At 51.2% G+C, this 17408-nt stretch overlaps 2 protein-coding genes across 3 annotated transcripts in view; both read right to left on the bottom strand.

Moving 5' to 3' along the window:
- Positions 1-7616: 7616 nt before the first annotated feature.
- Naa10 (N(alpha)-acetyltransferase 10, NatA catalytic subunit) lies at positions 7617-13270 on the bottom strand. 2 transcript variants are annotated; one of them, XM_013035364.1, is made up of 8 exons: positions 13009-13178; positions 12479-12623; positions 12080-12138; positions 10782-10827; positions 10580-10695; positions 10318-10362; positions 8679-8763; positions 7617-7923 (listed from the first exon to the last, which is right to left on the bottom strand). In XM_013035364.1, the coding sequence occupies exons 1-8, from the start codon at positions 13014-13016 to the stop codon at positions 7693-7695; spliced, it is 735 nt and encodes a 244-aa protein (XP_012890818.1). In that variant the 5' UTR covers positions 13017-13178; the 3' UTR covers positions 7617-7692. The 2 variants fall into 2 exon arrangements, with proteins under 2 accessions (XP_012890818.1, XP_012890819.1); XM_013035365.1 differs by having other exon boundaries at positions 7632-7923; positions 12479-12577; positions 13009-13270.
- A 154-nt stretch (positions 13271-13424) lies between these two features.
- Positions 13425-17408, bottom strand: part of Renbp (renin binding protein) — a 9167-nt gene continuing 5183 nt past the window's right edge. Inside the window, exons 8-9 of the mRNA XM_013035363.1 lie at positions 13683-13770; positions 13425-13571 (exon numbers count right to left, since the gene is read on the bottom strand). Coding sequence (XP_012890817.1) covers positions 13441-13571; positions 13683-13770 — 219 coding nt within the window. The 3' untranslated portion in view covers positions 13425-13440. The remainder of the gene's footprint in view (positions 13572-13682; positions 13771-17408) is intronic.

Raw genomic sequence — 17408 nt, 5'->3', positions numbered from 1 at the left:
CTCCCCCTGGGCCTACACCTAGCCCACCTTGTGCCCAAGCGCCACCACTAAGCGGTCAGTACAAGAGGTGCCCGGCAGGCTGGCACCATCTTCAGAAGGCTAGCTTTGATCACCGCCGGCACCTCCCATGGCCCCTGGCCCTGAATACCAGCGAGCAGTGGCCTCGTAGCTGCTCTAGGCTCAGGATTCTCCCTGGGCTGCCTGCCTCCCCCACGCTCCCAGAACACCAGATGCGGCCTGCTTCCTGAGTTACAGCCTGAGAGACCCAAGTAGCCTGGAGAGCTGAGGTGGGAAGTTCTGCAGCTGCCTGTGTTCCCTCCAGGCCCCCTTGGGGGTAGGGAGCAGGGTTCAGCTCTGGTTCCCTTTCTGCTCAACCCCAAAAGGAAGAACAAGCCTCATTTCCCCATAGGTGGTTACCACTTCCTGCTGCCGGAAGACACTTTTCTGCCTCCTCTCTGCTATTGCCTGCACCTGCCCTCTCCCAGGCAGCCCCTTCAGAACAAGGGCTTAGCCAGCTTCGGGCTAGTCTTGGGTCTTCTCTCAGTGGTGATAGGGTTTCCCTTGGCTTCTGCCAACTCTAAGCCACAGAGCAACAGTTTTTTCTCCAGGAGGCAGCAGATGACAAGCCACACAAGATTAACTGGTTTGTCAGGAGGGAAATCCCTGGTTATGATAGATGGTGGGAGACAGGCAAAGCAGGTAGGCACTGTGTGTCATGGGCTTGCAGGCACCAGTGTACATGTGCACAGGAAGTCAAAGTGCTCCTGTGGGCACTGGACATGACCACATGACCTTGACCTGCAGATCTGTGGGCAGGGCAAAGTAGGCTGTGGAGGTCCTTCTAAGCCTTTTGACTTTAGAGCAATGAATTCTGCTACAGAAAGGGGAAAAAAAATTATTCCCTCATCTCCGGTACCAAGGCTCTTTTCCAAGACACTGCCACATGCCCAATGACCCTCCAAGCAACCTAGCCACACCCTGGCAGGCCCAAGACCTGTACTTCTAGCAGCTGATTCAAAAGTACCAAGGTTGGAGTCACCCATCCAGGCAGGCAACCTGCACTGCTCTGTACATGCATGTGCATGCATGTCCACACATGAGTTATGCCAGGTGACACACATGCCACCACTGGCTCATGCTTAAAAGAGATCCAGGTACTCATGACCCTCACTAGCTAACCTAACATATCCTACCTGCTTTCACAAACCTGCCTGAACCCTGATTGGTTCCCCAAAGTCTCATTCACCCAGCAGAGTCACACACAGGATTCCAGCACGCAGGAAATGGCTGCCGGAACTGGCTTTGAAGTGCTTTCATTTTCTGACTATAGAAATACGCACCTCATGTCCCACTCAGTCGCTGAGTGCACTCGGGATACTGAGTGCAAAGCAAAAAGAAACCAACATCAAAAATCCTAAAACGATAATAATAAAATAAAGTCATAGTGGAAATAAATAAAAGCCCTGAGTAACCTTGGCTCTGGAGGTATTTGTTTGGCATTTAAAGTCCTGAATGAAACCACGCCCTATTATTGTCTGCTCTGTCCTTAACTCCAATTTCTCCCTTAACAACCCAAATGCCAATCGGCTCCCACTGAGGAGTGTACACTAGATCCAGAGCGGTAATAAGAGGGTTGATGTGCCAGGTACGCTACTTGGAAGATGAACCAGAGGAAGATGAGATCAACTGTAAGGCTGGTTACCGCCTTCCAGGGGGAGAGGTAAGAAAGAAAAGGTTGAACTCGATAGGCATTCATCTCATTCCTGAAGCTCATTCCCACCAGGTAGGGGCTCGTGCTGCCCCACCCGGGGTCTTCCAGCCTCAGCTCATGGACACAAGCGGCTGCTGCACAGAGAAGGTTGCTGCAGAGGCGGAGGAAAACTGGAGATGGGTCCCTAAAGGCCCAGCGAGCCTGTGGCTTTTCCCCCTCCCTTTCTACTCTCCATTGCTCCCACCTCCGCCCTGCAGATTTAAACGCCTGTGGACAGAGGGGGCGGCCGAGAGCGAAGCGGCAGCGCAACTCGCGAACAGCGAGAGTAAAGCGGGCCGGGCGGGGCTGGAAGGACTCGGCAGGGCCGCTCAGGGAACCTCCGCAATCTCCCTCCCACCATCGCTGGGGCGCGGTCATAGCAGCGCGCATGCCCGCCGCCCTGTCGTTTGGAATTTGTTCCCGGCGCTGCTGGACCAATCAGAGCCTGGGAACTAAGCTCGTCACTGCCTAGCAAAGCGGAAGAGAGCGACGCAAAGCGCCGTGGGCGGGACGAGAAGCTGCTTTGACCGATACAAAGGGAAGCTCGCGATGTTAGCCAATCAAAACGCAGTTCAGGGGCAGCCAGCGAAAATAAGGCTAGGCATCCGTGCGCAGGCGTGCTCTTCCTGTCCAGGCTCCGCCTCGCAGCTTTCGGTTTCCTGTTAGTTACTTGCCAGCTGCCGGCCGCGGAAACCGAGCTCCAGGTCCTAGCGGCGAACTGTTTAGCTATGTTAGGGAGCTTTGTGCCTCTTATAGTAGCAGGGACCTTAGTATAATGATACCTCGAGTATGGAGCTCCGCTGGGAAGCCGACAGCCAGGCAGTACACACCTACAGACTTGGGAGCAACGGACTGATGGCGTTCTAGCCAAGGGAAGGGCTGGAAGGAAAAGGTGCAGGGGCGAATGTGAGGGCAAAGTTAAGGCCACGAAAACCTTGGGGATAGCCGGGCACTGGTGGCTCACGCCTGTAATCCTAACCACTCAGAAGGATGATATCTGAGGATCATAGTTCAAAGCCAGCCCAGGTAGTAAAGTCCCAAAGACTCTTTTCTCCAATTAACCACCAAAAACCCTGGAAGTGGCACTGTGGCTCAAGTGGTAGAGCACTAGCCTTCAGCTGAAAAGCACAGGAACAGCGTCCAGTCCCGAGTTCAAGCCCCAGGAACAGCACACACACAAACACACACGAAAGAAAAGAAAACCGGAGGGGTGGAGATACTTTTCTCCCTTTTTTCATTAGTGAATATTAATTGTATAAAAGGTTTCCTTGGACTGGGAAGGTGGCTCAGTGGTAGAGCGCTTGCCTTGCATGCATGAGGCCCTGGGTTCAATTCCTCAGTACCACATAAGCAAAAAGAAAAAAGCCGGAAGTGGCGCTGTGGCTCAAGTGGTAGAGCGCTCGCCTTGAGCTGAGGGACAGCACGCCCAGGCCCAGAGTTCAGGCCCCACGATGGGACCCCCCTCCCAAAAAAATGGTTTCCTTGTGATATTCTCAGTGCATATAATGTACTTTTGTCATATTCACCCACTGTTACTCTATCTCAAGCCTGCTGAGTAGCTAGGATTACAGGCATGAGCCATCAGCACCCGACACTGTCGTTTTAGACAAATAGCAGACCTCAAAAATAAATTGGAGCTGTGGTTCAAGTGGTAGAATGTTAGCCTTGAGCTAAAAAACTCAGGGATAATGCCCAAACTCTGAGTACAAGTTCTGGGGCTGGCACACACACACACAAAAAGGAAAGAAAGATATATTACCTATAGACTACCAGACTTAGCACATCTAAAATTAGTGATTCTTCTTTGTCCATTCCTCTCCATGCATGTTTGTTTGGTTTTTTTGGGGGGGTCCAGTCATGGGGCCTGAACTCGGCCTGCGCACCGTCCCTCAACTCTTCAAGCTCAAGGCTAGCACTCTACCACTTGAGCCACAGTGCCACTTCCGGCTTTTTTCTTTTTGCTTATGTGGGGCTGAGGAATTGAACCCAGGGCCTCATGCATACAAGGCAAGTGCTCTACCACTGAGTCACTTTCCCAGCCCCATCATAATGGGGTTTTTTTTTTTGGTATATAATTCAAAAGCCATGAACTTGGGTTTCCTCTTAAGGCTAGCTCTCTACCACTTGAGCCAGTTTATTGGTGGGCAATTAGAGATGAGTCTCAGAGACTTTCCTGCCTGGGCTGGCTTCCAACTGCAATCCTTAGATCTCAGCCTCCTGAACAGCTAGGATTATAGGCAGGAACCACCAGTGCCTAGCTTACTTCCAACTTTTTGCTGGTTAGAGTCTCATGGACTTGGGTGCCCCAGCTGGATCTCAGCCTCCGAATTAGCTGGGATTACAGACACAACTGGGTTTAATATTGTGCTGTTTTGAGGTGCCTGGGTGTTGTCCTTTAGTTTTTTTGCTCAAAGGTAGCTCTACCACTTGAAGCACAGTTCCATTTCTGGGGTTTTGGTGGTTAATTGAGTTTTAGTTTTTTTTCCCAGTCATGGGGCCTGAACTCTGGTCCTGGGCGCCCTGTCCCTCAGCTCTTCAGCTCAAGGCTAGCACTCTACCACTTGAGCCACAGTGCCACCTCTGGCTTTTTCTGCTTATGTAGTGCTGAGGAATTGAACCCAGGGCTTCAAGCATGAAAGGCAAGTACTCTACCACTGAGCCACCTTCCTAGTCCGGGTAATTGGCTTTTTGCCTCCTGAGTAGCAAGGATTAGTTATGTGCCATCAGCACTGAAATTGTTTCTTTTAAAGTGTACTATTCATTGTTTGTTTGTGTGACTGGTCCTTAGGCTTCAACTCTGGGCCTGGGCGCTGTCCCTGAGCTTCTTTTGCTCAAGGCTAGCACTCTACCACTTGAGCCACAGCACCACTTCCGGCTTTCTGTGAGTAGTGTGCTGGAGATAGGAGTCTCATGGGCTTTCCTGCCCTGGCTGGCTTTGAACTTCAATCCTCAGATCTCAGCCTCCTGAAAAATCCCCTGCCACTGGCCAAGACTTCATTCCCCTTTCCTTAACTCCTGGTAACCACTGCTTTCATTATGTATGGACTTACCTGTTCTAGACATTTCATGAAATGGAATCATATACCCCAGTGCTGGTGGCTCATGCTTATTATAATCCCAGCTATTTAGCAGGTGAGATCTGAGGATCATGGTTCAAAGCCAGCCCAGGCAGGAAAGTCCATGACACTCTTATATCTAATAAACTACTCAAAAAAAAAAAGCTAAAACTGGTGTTGTGGCTCAACTGGTAGAGTGCAAAAGAAACTCAGGGACAGCACCCAGGCTCAGAGTTCAAACCCCAGGACCTGGGGAGTGGGGGAGAGGAGGGGAAGAGATAGGGATGAATAATGCAGTTTAAAAGCCAATTTCAGCTGGGCCCAAATTGTTCAAAACTGTAATCCTAGCTACTCAGGAGGCTGAGATCTGAGGATGACAGTTCAAAACAAGCCCAGGCAGGAAAGTCCATGAGACTTTCTTTTTCCAGTTGTGGGGCTTGAACTCTGAGCCTGGGCATTGTCCTTCAGCTCTTCAGCTCAAGGCTATCACTCTACCACTTGAGCCACAGCACCACTTCCACTTTTCTGGTGGTTTATTGGAGACAATGGTCTCAAGATTTTCTTGCCCGAGCTGGCTTTAAACTGCGATCCTCAGATCTCAAGCCTCTTGAGTAGCTAGGATTACAGGAGTGAGCCACCGATGGCTGGCTTTCATGAGATTCTTATCTCCATTACACTACTCAGAAAATGCCAGAAGAGGCATCATGGTTCAAGTAGTAGAGCGCTAGCCTTGAGCAAAACGACGCTCAAGAACAGTACCCCAAGGGCTGAGAAGGTGGCTCAGTGGTAGAGCGCTTGCCTTGCATGCATGAGGCCCTGGGTTCGATTCCTCAGCACCACATAAGCAAAAAGAAAAAAGCCAGAAGTGGAGCTGTGGCTCAAGGGGTAGAGCACTACCCTTGAGCTGAAGAGCTGAGGGACAGTGCCCAGGTCCAGAGTTCCGGCCCCACAACTGGACCCCCCCCCAAAAAAAAGAACAGTACCCAAGCCCTGAGTTCAAGCCCCAGGAGTGGCACAGAATAAACAGAATCATATCCTAAATAACTTGGGGGGGGGACTGGGAAGGTGGCTCAGTGGTAGAGTGCTTGCCTTGCATGCATGAGGCCCTGGGTTTGATTCCTTAGCACCACATAAGCAGAAAAGGCTGGAAGTGGTGCTGTGGCTCAAGTGGTAGGGCGGTGGACTTGAGCTGAAGAGCTGAGGGACAGCACCCAGGCCCAGAGCTCAGGTCCCATGACCAGCCAAAAAAAAAAGAACATTATGGGAGGTAGCTCAGTGGTAGAGCGCTTGCCTTGTATGCATGAGGCCCTGGGTTCGACTCCTTAGCACCATAAGCAGAAAAAGCCAGAAGTGGTGCTGTGGCTCAAGTGGCAGAGTGCTAGCTGAAGAGCTGAGGGACAGAGTTCAGGCCCCATGACTAGCATAATAATATGAATTGAAAACACAACAGCAAGTTGGACACTGGCTATCGGGGTGGCAGGGGAGGAATAAGGAATACTTCAGGGTTTTATCAACTTGAGTGGCTGGTTGGGCCATTATCCAAATAGAGCATATTCAGAAAAGTCCAGCAAGCAGCTAGGCAAAGGCACTTGAAATCCAGGAGGTACAAACTGGAGCTGCATAGGGAATACGGAAGAAGGGCTGAAGGTGGGACACAGAAATGGAAGGGCAAAGAAGCAAACTAAAGGTAGAACTGTCCTGGAAACAGTGTCCAGCCCAGGCTTGTCCCTACAAACACATTCACTCAGTGTGAACAGTTAGAAGGCCTCTAGAGCTGGGCACCAGGGGTTCACACCTGTAAAACTAGCTACTCGAGAGGCTGAGATCTGAGGAATATAGTGTGAAGCCTGTCCAGGCAGGAAAAGTCCATAAGATTCTTTTCATTTTTTACTTTTTTTTGGGGGGGTGGGGGAGTCCATGGGGCCTGAACTCTGGGCCTAGGTACTTTTCCTCAGCTACTCAGCTCTTCAGCTCAAGGCTAGCGCCCTACTATTTGAGCCACAGCACCACTTCTGGCTTTTTTTCTTTTTGCTTATGTGGTGCTAAGGAATCAAACCCAGGGCCTCATGCATGCAAGGCAAGCACTCTACCACTGAGCCACCTTCCCAGCCCCATCCATGAGATTTTTTTTTTATCCATGAGATATTTATCTCCAATGAACTACTCAAAAAAAAAAGGGGGGGGGGAGTAGAGCTGTGGCAAAAGCAAAAGCAGCTCAGGGACAGTGCCTAGGTTCTGAGTTCAAACCCCAGAACCAGCACAAAAAAGTCCAAGAGAACATGGAACATCGAGTTCACCCCTGGAGCATTTGTGAGGACACAGAAGCCCATCGAAGCAGAGGCAGAGCTGCGCACACACATACCCACACACAGATCCCCAAGGCCACAGGATGCCTGTGGGATTCTATCTCAGAAAACAGAATTGGGGCAGGTGGCCTCCTCTGAATCCAGTCACAACGTACCTGCACAACCCAAGGAGGTTTAGAAGAGAGGTCCTAACTGCCAGTCTGTAATGCAAGAGCTGGCACCCAAAGCCAGTCTCACCCAGCTTCCTGTGCCAGGGCCACCATGTCGTAAGACCAGCCACCTTTCCATCATCCCTTGGACGCAGGCCTCTTACCTTGTTGCATCTCAGTGCAGTCCTGCTTCACTGCGCATGCGTCCTCTCCATTTGCATCCCCAAAGCCATTAAAAAAAAAAAAACACCTCTTCCTTGGCAGGTTGTTCTGGGCCAAAATGCAGTCTTCTGGGCACAGGAAGTGGGGAGAGGCACCCCCATCCCAAATATGCACTCACTCTCTCTCTCTCACACACACACACTAATTCCCCAAGGCCACAGGTGAAGTTTATTGTGAAAGCTCATGGGGGAGGATGGGGCGGACAGGCTCTAGGAGGCCGAGTCAGAGGCCTCTGAGCTGTCCTTCACGTCTGTGCTCTCTGTGGTCTCGCTGACCTCACTGAGGTCCTTGCTGTCCCCTCCACTATCCTCGCCAGCCAGGCCCTTCTCTTCACGACAGCCGTCTCCTGAGCCTGGAAGCACGTTGCCTTTGCTCTCCGTCTTGTTCTCCACAGCACCCACGTGCCTGCCCTTTTCTTTCAGCTCAAGGTGCCGCCGCAGCTGTGGACAGAAGAAGCCCAGGGAGAAGTGGGTGCAAAAAGACAGGCTCTTGGTGGCCAGATGATAGGAAAAGTGGAGCCAGGCATTGTGGCTGGCTGGGGAAAGGGACACGGGGAGAGGCAGCAAGACCAGGGCTGGACGTAAGAACGGGGTGAGGAGACCTGGTCTATTTGCTGCCCTGTTATATGAGTAAACACTCATGTGTGCTGGGCTGCTGGGAGTCCCCAAGACAGACCAGTGTCCCTTGAATGTCCTGCCTCCCAGGAGGCCTGGCCTCACCTTTCTTCCCAGTCCTGAGCAAGAAAGTCCATAGCTGACCCCTAACCATCCCAGTGTGTCTAGAGAGGGCCTTCTCCTACTAGGCACCAGTGGCTCATGCCTATAATCCTACCTACTCAGAAGGCTGAGATCTGAGGATCATGGTTCAAAGCCAGCCTAGGCAAGAAAGGCTGTGAGACTCTTATCTCCAATAAACTACTCAGAAAAAGCCAGAAGTCGCATTGTGACTCAAATGATAGAGTGCTAGCTTTGAGAAAAAGCTCAGGAACAGCACCCAGGCCCTGAGTTCAAGCACACACGCACGCACGCACGCACGCGCACACACACACACACACACACACACACACACACACACACACACACACACACACGTAACACAAGAGCTGACACCCGAAGCCAGTCTCACCCAGCCTCCTGGGTCAGGGCTGTTGTGTCATATGGCTGGCCACCTAGCTCCTTGGCTGCAGGGCTCTTACCTCATCAGCCATCTGAGTGAGGTCCCGCTTCATTGCATATGCATCTTCTCCATCTGCATAGTATTTGGGCTCCACTTCGCTGATCCTGAAGGAAGGAAAATCCAAGCCAACCTATGGGCAAAGTCTCCTGGTCTTCTGTACCATCTACTAATTGGGTGTCATTATCCTGACTGATTTTGCTCATCCTGAAAGAACTCTTTCAGCTGGGTGCAGGTGGCTCATGCCTATAATCCTAGCTATTTAAGAAACTAAGATCTGAGGATCACGGTTCAAAGATAGCCTGGGCAGAAAAGGCCCCAGAAGACTCCTATCTCCAATTAACCACTGAACCATCAGAAGTGGAACTGTGGCTCAAAGTGATAGAGTGCTAGCCTTGAATAAAAAAAGCTCAGGGACAGTGCCCTGGATTTGAAGTTCAAGCCCCATGAACAACATGCACAACATGCACAACATGCACTTCTCTGTTGAACCCACAAAAGGCTAGTATTAAGCACCCATTACATTGCCTACTGCTCTATCCCTAGATTGACTAGTAATGACGTGTGTGTGTGTGTGTGCTCTGAATCCAGTATTCTTCCTTCCCTTCCCTTTGTTCTCTTTCATTTACTGAGCAACTGCTGGATCTTCTGCTCAGCACTAGTGCTGGGAACCAGGAGAGGGTGCTAGAGCTGCCGGAGGGCGGCTGGAGAAGAAGCAAGACTTGATTGCTAGTTAAAAACAAAGGAATTGTTGGCAATTCCCATGAAACAAGTCTTAGATGCATCCTTGGCTAGGTCAAAGGATTCTCCCTGGATTGGGCGTTGAACCTGCTCCAAGCCACTGCCCTGCCCAGACCTTCTCTTCACCCTACCTTCACACTACAGCTGAGTGTGCCTCAGTGGGCCCTCCATGGGCTGCCCACTTCAGCCTTACTCTCACATGGCTTTTTACCTATACTGGGCACTGCCAGGTTTTGTCTCCCTTGAGGGACACAGAGAAGCCATGTTCTGAGCAGACCTGCCCCCACCTACCAGGATGCTCAGGGCCCTCAGCCCTTCCTTCCTGCAACTCCCTTTTCTTCTCACACACGGATCCTTGTGGGTGACAACATTTGGGACATCCTGCCTCTCAACCTCTGTTCATACACAAAGCCTGTCACTCACCAACTCCAAACTCACTCTGAGAAGCCTTCACCAGGCTTGGCGGTGGTAGCTCACGCCTGTAATCTACCTACTCATGAGGATGAGATCTGGGGATCACGGTTCAAAGCCAGCCCAGGTTGCAAAGGCTATGAGACTCCTATTTCCAATAAGCTCCTCAAAACAAAAAGAGCTGCAAGTGGTGCTTTGGCTCAAGTGATAGAGTGCTAGCCTTGAGACAAAGACGCTCAGGGACAGTGCCTAGGCAGAGTTCAAGCCCCAGGACCACCCCCCCCCAAAAAAAAAGCCTCCACCAGCTGCTAAATATTCCTATACCCAGAAGACATCCAGGCTTCTGGTTCCACATCTCACCTGGGGTAGACCTCACCAGGCAGCTCGTCAGCCAGTAGCCACTGAATATAGAGACATGTCTGGAGTCTACTGCCTCCTCCCCTTCCCAGTCCCCCCTGTCCTGGCCCAACTCGGTACCATACCCCAAAGAAAGATGTCGATGTACTTACTGAAAGTTGAGGGTGTTGGAATAGAGGTGCAGGGCGGCCCGGTTACTGCAGGGGAACAAGGCACTGCTGAGCTGCACAAACTTGGCCAAGCAAGTAGGCAGGCCATGTCCAGGTCCTGCCCCTCCTCCTGGTCCACCCTTCCCACTAATCCTACTTCCTCCCAGGTCTTCTCCAAAAGGCAGGACACCCCAGAACCCTTGTGAAGATGGTAAGTCTGCCTCCCCCTCCCCCACATTGCCCCTTCCCTCAGCTTGGCTTCCACCTCTTCCTGACATGGAGGGAGACGTATTTAGCATTGAAGTTCTCTATCATGGCTCGAGAGGCCTGGTCCATCAGCTTCTGAGCCAGGCCAAGGCGCCGATGGGAACGCTTCACAGCCTGGAAGAAGATGGAGTAGGAGTGGGACGTTGATGGCTGCCCCTCCCCCATCCATTCGGGCCCAAGCCTCAGCGAGCTCCACTCACCAGTGAGGTGATATGTCCATGGGGCACGTCATCTGGGTCCTCTTCCCTGCAGGAAAAAGGAGGGGCCTAGAAAGGAGCCTCGGGTAGGCACACTTAGCAGTGCAAATTCCTTGAGGCTGAGCCAAAGGTATCCTAGACTCGGGCTGAGAATGTCAGGGATCAGGTAGCTGGCACTCTACCATTGAATCCACATGTCCATGTATGCAACATATTTGCAAAGGAAGAAACCCAGGAAAGAGGTTATATGGAAACTCTGTACCTTCTGCTTAATGTTTCCACAAACTTAAGTTGCCCTGAAAAAATCCTATTAATTTTTTGTTGTTTTGTCGGTTGTGGGGCCTGAACTCTGGACCTGGGCGCTGTCCCTCAGCTCTTCAGCTCAAGGCTAGCACTCCATATATATATATATATATATTTTTTTTTTTTTTTGCCAGTGTTGGGGTTTGAATTCAGGGCCTGCGCACTGTCTCTGACCTTTTTGCTCAAGGCTAGCACTCTACCACTTGAGCCACAGTGCCACTTCCGGCCTTTTCTGTTTATATGGTACTGAGGAATTGAACCCAGGACTTCATGCATGCTAGGCAAGCACTCTACCACTAAGCCACATTCCCAGCCCTCCCAACATTTTTTTTAACGCACAGTAGTCCCTGGCACTGGTGGCTCATCACGCCTGTAATCCTAACTATACAAGAGGCTGAGATCTGAGGATCATGGTTGAAAGTCAGCCTGGGCAGGAAAGTCTGTGAGACCCTTATCTCCAATAAAGTACTCCAAAAAAGCCAGAAGTGGAGCTGTGGCTCAAGTGGCAAAGCACTAGCCTTCAGCAAAAGAAGCTCAGGAACAGCACCCAGGCCCTGAGTTCTCCCCCCCTCCCACTGGCATAAAAAAATAGGCATTTAGTTACAAGGTATCTGTATCATTACAATGTATCATCAGTACTGTATCCTCACTTAAAACAAGTACTTCCCAAGTGCAACATGTTTCTGTTTGCTTCGGTTTGGTTTTGTGCCAGTTCAAGCTCATCCTCTCACTGGGCCTTTTCACTGAAGACTGGTGCTCTGCCGCTGAAGCTACATGTCCATGTGTGCAACACAACACGTTTACAAAGAAAGATATTATATGGAACCCTGTACCTTCTGCTAAATTTTTCCAGACTTAAGTTGTCCTAAAAAATAATCCAGTCATTTTTTTTAAAACCCACAGCAGTGTTTCTAGGTCTGGACAGTGTTGGCTTCCTCCACCCATGGTTGATCCCTTCCCAGCCCCAGAACTAGATTCCTTTCTTTTTGATGACTCACATTTTGGCCAGGACGTACCCCACAATCTTCCCATTCTCGTCCTCAGCAATGTAAGAGAGCTGGTGACAGAAGAAAAGGAAATCAGAAAATCAGTTTGCATCCGAGCAGGCTGGAGGATCTCCCCCTGCCTCGTGCCTGACAGCAGGGGTGAGTTCTGACAGCTTGGGACCTCCTGGCTGAGTGGCTCAGTTTCCCCTAAACCACAGTGTGTGTGCCTTGTCCCAGACCTGAATGAGAACAGACACAAGGTAGGAAAGGGGCTCCTACCCTGCCTGGGTTCCATGCTCCCTTCAGGCACTTTCCCCTGTGCCTCTGCATGGCATCAGCAGGCCATACAACTCCCTGGGCTCTTTCATGGTCTTGGCCATTCCTTCCTTGACCTACTGAAACGCTGCTCACCTGGGGCCAGGAGAGGCCGTGGTAGAAGTAGTATTTCATCTGGTAGTTCTCAGGCAGGCAGAGGAGGTTGCAGTGCTGCATGTTCATCAGGTCCTCGGGCTGCAGGGGGGCACAGGGGCCCGCACTCAGTCCCGGGCTGCGGTGACTAAGTAGGCCTCAGTCAGGCGAGAACCCGGCTCCTGATCTAGCATCTTCTCCGACTGCCCTCCCCTGGAGCTGGGCAGGGCTGTGAATATGTGACTTTGCACGCGGCCTGGCCCACAGCCGCTGTACAAAATACCCCTTCCCAGAAAGGATCTAGAAAGGCAGGAGGTTCCGGGAGCTCACCCCACGGAGCTGTGACATCAGGCAAGCCGGGGAGCTTCGCGACCCTAGCCCAGCGCGCCTTGCAGCCTCTGCGGGCTCACTCAGCCTTTCAGATCACGCGGCCACAGGAGCGCAGGGCCACCGGGTCCCCTGAGAGCATGCGCACGCGGCCACCCAGCCCGGCGCCCACGCGGCGCGGACAGCCTCCCGCCCCGGCCCCTCACCCTAGCATTGCGGATGTTCATAACGGCGGCGGGGCTTGCGGGTCCCAGCAGATCGTGAACGCGCAGTCAGCTGCCGCTGCGCTCCAGAGCAACGCAGGGGCGACCCGGGCCAGGGCTGGAGCTAAGGAACCGGCTCTCCGGAGCGGCAGCGGAAGAGGCGGCGCGCTCCGGGCCGGTCACCGACCGGAAGTATGGAGATCGCTCGACCCGCCCTCCTGGCCGCAGGCCAATGTGCAGGGTGGTCCCGCGCGCAGGGCGGGCCCGCCCACCGGGCCAATGACAGCGACCGGCCAGCGCGCTGGGCGTGGGCGCGGATGGGCGCGGCGCCGGCCGGGCGAGCCTGTGCCTGTCTGGCAGCAATGCGGGGCGGTCACCGTCCCCCTCCCGCGGGCCCACAGAACGTGCACACACTGGCAGGTGGATCAACCTATTTTATTTCGCGCCTCGGCGGACAGGGGCCGAAGAAGGGGAGCAGCTGGGGTCGGGGTCCGTGGCGACGCGGCTCAGCAGGGAGCCCAGCATCTTCTCGCACATGGCTAGACACCGGGGCACGTGGAAGCAGCCTGCGGGAGTGGGGGAGGCACGAGCACGCACGCGGGTTGGGAAGGGGGAGTGACCCGATTGCCACGACCCCCCGACCCCCCATCAGTCCCGCTGAGTCGCTGGGGACTCACCTTTGAAAGGACCCCCCTTGATGGTCAGCGCCACCTTTCCCTCTCGATTCAGATAGCCAAACCATTCCCCACGCTCGGAATCGCGGAACTGTAAGGAGACAGTGACAGCTACCACCCGCAAGCCCCACATCCCGATGCCAGGGTGAGGGAGGGAGAGGGCCTCGCTGTCCGGCGACCACACATCCTGGTTGAAAAGGAGAGCTGGGAGCCCTGGCGCACAGCAGGCCTTGTGCTGCTGGTGGACTGGAACAGGGAATCAAATCAGCCCTAAACCTGGGGTCTATTAGCCTGATGGTGTATACAGGTGTTGACACTGTCCTAACTCTGAAATGAATACTTAAAGGCTGGAGACCTGGCTCAAGTGCTTGAACACAGCCTACCAAACAAAAAGCAATGAGTTCAAAGCCTAGTACTCTAGCAAAACAAAAACTAAACAATCCTTGCTGGGTGCTGGTGGCTCCTGCCTGTAATCCTAGCTACTCAGGGGGCTGAGATCTGAGGATCATGGTTCCATGCCAGCCTGGGCAGAAAAGTCCCCTAGAGACTCTTATGTCCAATTAATCACTCAAAACCTGGAAAGTGGGGCTGGGAAGGTGGCTCAGTGGTAGAGTGCTTGCCTTGCATGCATGGGGCCCTGGGTTCCATTCCTCAGCACCATATAAGCAGAAAAAGCTGGAAGTGGTGCTGTGGTTCAAGTGGTAGAGTGCTGGCTTTAGCTGAAGAGCTGAGGGAAAGTGTCCAGGCCCAGAGTTCAAGCCCCACAACCAACAACAAAAAAAAGTTTATGTATGGGCTGGAAAGGTGGCTCAGTGGTAGAGTGCTTGTCTTGCAAGCATGAGGCCCTGGGTTCGATTCCTCAGCACCACATACACAGAAAAAGCTGGAAGTAGGTGCTATGGCAAAAGTGGTAGAGTGCTAGCCTTGAGCTGAAGAGCTCAGAACAGTGCCCAGGCCCAGAGTTCAAGCTCCTCGACCAGCAAAAAAAAACAAAAACAAAAACAAAAGTTTATGTAAACTGTATTGCATACAATAGATTTAAAGTAAAATCCTGATGGATGCTTGTGTGCCAGGAAACTTGTGACTCCGTTGGAATTCCTGTTCCCCCAATCCCTCAACTCCCCCTGCCCAGGGTCTGCTGTTTCTGATGGGGGGACAGCAGGTAGGTTGGCTGAAATGACCCATTCTGAACTCTTTCCCACCTGCACCCCACCCAGCACCCATTCCACCCAGGCCTTTCACTTCTTCCAGATCTCCCAAGATGTGCTCAAAGACCCCAGCTGACGCTCTTGTTCCTCACTGATAAGTAGATGGGGCCCCTTCTCGGGATCCTAGAGTAAACAAACCAGGTGCATTAAAGTCCACTGTCAAAACCTCCTTACACACCTATAATCCCAGCTGCTCAGGAAGCTGAGATCTATCCATCTCAGCCTGGGCAGAAAAGCTCTTGAGACTTCATCTCTTTTAGTTAAAAGCAAACCTAGAGGTGTGGCTTAAGTGGTAGAGAGCCAGTCAAGTCTTAAATTGTGACACGATGATGTGTTCTTCATATGAGGTAAAAACTAGTTGTATATCCTTTTTCTTTTTCTGGTGTTGGTACTGGAATTTGAACTCAGGGCCTTTGTTTTCACAACTTTTTCACTCACAGCTGGAGCTCTACCACTTGAGCCACACCTCCACTTTCAGCCTCTTGCTACTTAATTGGAAATAACAGTCTCATGACCTTTTCTGCCAACGCTGGCTTCAAACTGAGATCCTGAAATGTCAGCTTCCTAAGTAGCTAAGATTACTGGTGTCCAGCCTTCCTGGTTATTTTGGAGACAAGAGTCTCGTGGATTTTTTTTTTCTGCTGAGGCTGGCTTTAGACTTTGATCCTCCTTCAGACTTTGATCTCAGCCTCCTATGAAGCTAGAATTAGATAGGAGCCACTGGCCCTGACTTTTTTTTTCTCATTTTTTGTAACACTGCTCATGCCTTTTCATGACTTACATTTCACTTGGACACAGGAAGACAATATACTAGCATCACAAAAAAAAGGAGAAAAAAAAGTAAAGAGCTGGCCACCAGTGGCTCATGCCTGTAATCCTAGCTACTCAGGAGGCTGAGATCTGAGGATCACCTTTCAGAGCCAGCCCAGGTAGGAAAAGTCCCTGAGACTCAAATCTCCACTTACCAGAAAGCAGGAAGTGGTGCTATGGCTCACAGTAGAGGGACAAGCCTTGAGCAAAGGAGCTCAAGCCCTGAGTTCAAGCCCCATTACTAACAACAACAACAAGAGATAGTAAAGATTTTCTGTGTTTTCTGTTCAGTTTTTTTCTGGATATCTGGATTTTTGTTTTACACATTGTTTTGTTGCTTAGTGTTGCTTACCTGTTGGTTACAAGTTTTTGTTTGTTTGGTTTCATTTGACACTGGGTCAGGCTGGTCTCAATATCTCATGATCCTCTTTCCTCAGCCTCCAGAGTATTGGAACCACAACTGTGTACCACACATCTAGCTCTTGTGATTGTTTAATGTTATTTCTAACCTGTTCATATAGATATATGGCTGGGAAGGTGGCTCAGTGGTAGAGGCCCTGAGTTCGATTCCTCAGCACCACATAAGCAGAAAAAGCTGGAAGTGGCGCTGTGGCTCAAGTGGTACAGCACTCACCTTCAGCTGAAGAGCTGAGGGACAGTGCCCAGGCCCAGAGTTCAGTTCAAGCCCAGGACTGGCAAAAAAAAAAAATATATATATATATATGTGTGATTATATATATGATATATATATGTGTGTGTGTGTGATATACATACATATATATGTATATATAGTGCTGGTCCTGGGGCTTGAACTTGAGGCCTGGGTGCTGTCCTTAGGTTTTTGTGCTCAAGGCTAGCACTCTGCCACTTGAGCCACAACTCCATGCCCAACTTGTTTGGTAGTTAATTGGAGATAAAAGTCTCATAGACTTTCCTGCCAGGGGTGGCTTCAAATGCAATCCTCAGATATCAGCCTCCTGAGTAGCTAAGACTGCAGGTTTGAGCCACCAGCCTCCCATTTTGTTTTAAACCAGTGGCCTACTCTTTAATGAATACATTCAGCAGTGAGATCGAGACACAGGTGTAGTATTTGTGCTGTTTGGAGATAATGGTAAACAAGTGAGATGGCTAAAGATGTTGTTCTAATTGTATTGTAATAGAAACACAGCTAGAATGTGGTTGGCTCTAATCAAAATGGAAATAGCGTTACATTTCAGTTACAAGTTAGTGCAAATTCTAATTTTCTCTAAGGTCTCAAGCTCATAGACTGCAGATAAGAATCTCAGCCACACTCCCAGGATGACCTTCACAGGCAGGGGCTAGGAAAACACTATCAGTCTTCTTATTTCCCACTCACTTGGGCTTCTCAGGGCCCCAAGGTAGGGTTTTTTCCCCCAAATAGAGGGCTGATTCTTATCTCTTTCACTGGCCCCTCCCACTCCTTTGCTTAGTTTAAGAAAAAGCTTAGTTTGACCAGGTGCTAGTAGCTCATGCCTGTAATTCTAGCCACTAAGGAGACTGAGATCTGAGGGTCACAGTTAAAGGCCAGCCCAGGCAGGGAAGTCCCGATGAGACTCTTCAGTCCAATTAACCAGTAGAAAACTAGAAGTGGAGGGCTGGGAAGGTGGCTCAGTGGTAGAGCGCTTGCCTTGCATGCATGAGGCCCTGGGTTCGATTCCTCAGCACCACATAAGCAAAAAGAAAAAAGCTG

The sequence above is a fragment of the Dipodomys ordii genome, unplaced genomic scaffold, assembly GCF_000151885.1.
Source record: "Dipodomys ordii isolate 6190 unplaced genomic scaffold, Dord_2.0 Scaffold209, whole genome shotgun sequence".
NCBI lineage: Eukaryota > Metazoa > Chordata > Mammalia > Rodentia > Heteromyidae > Dipodomys > Dipodomys ordii.
Note: the sequence above shows the minus strand (reverse complement) of the source record. Positions and strands in the feature narration are given on the sequence as shown.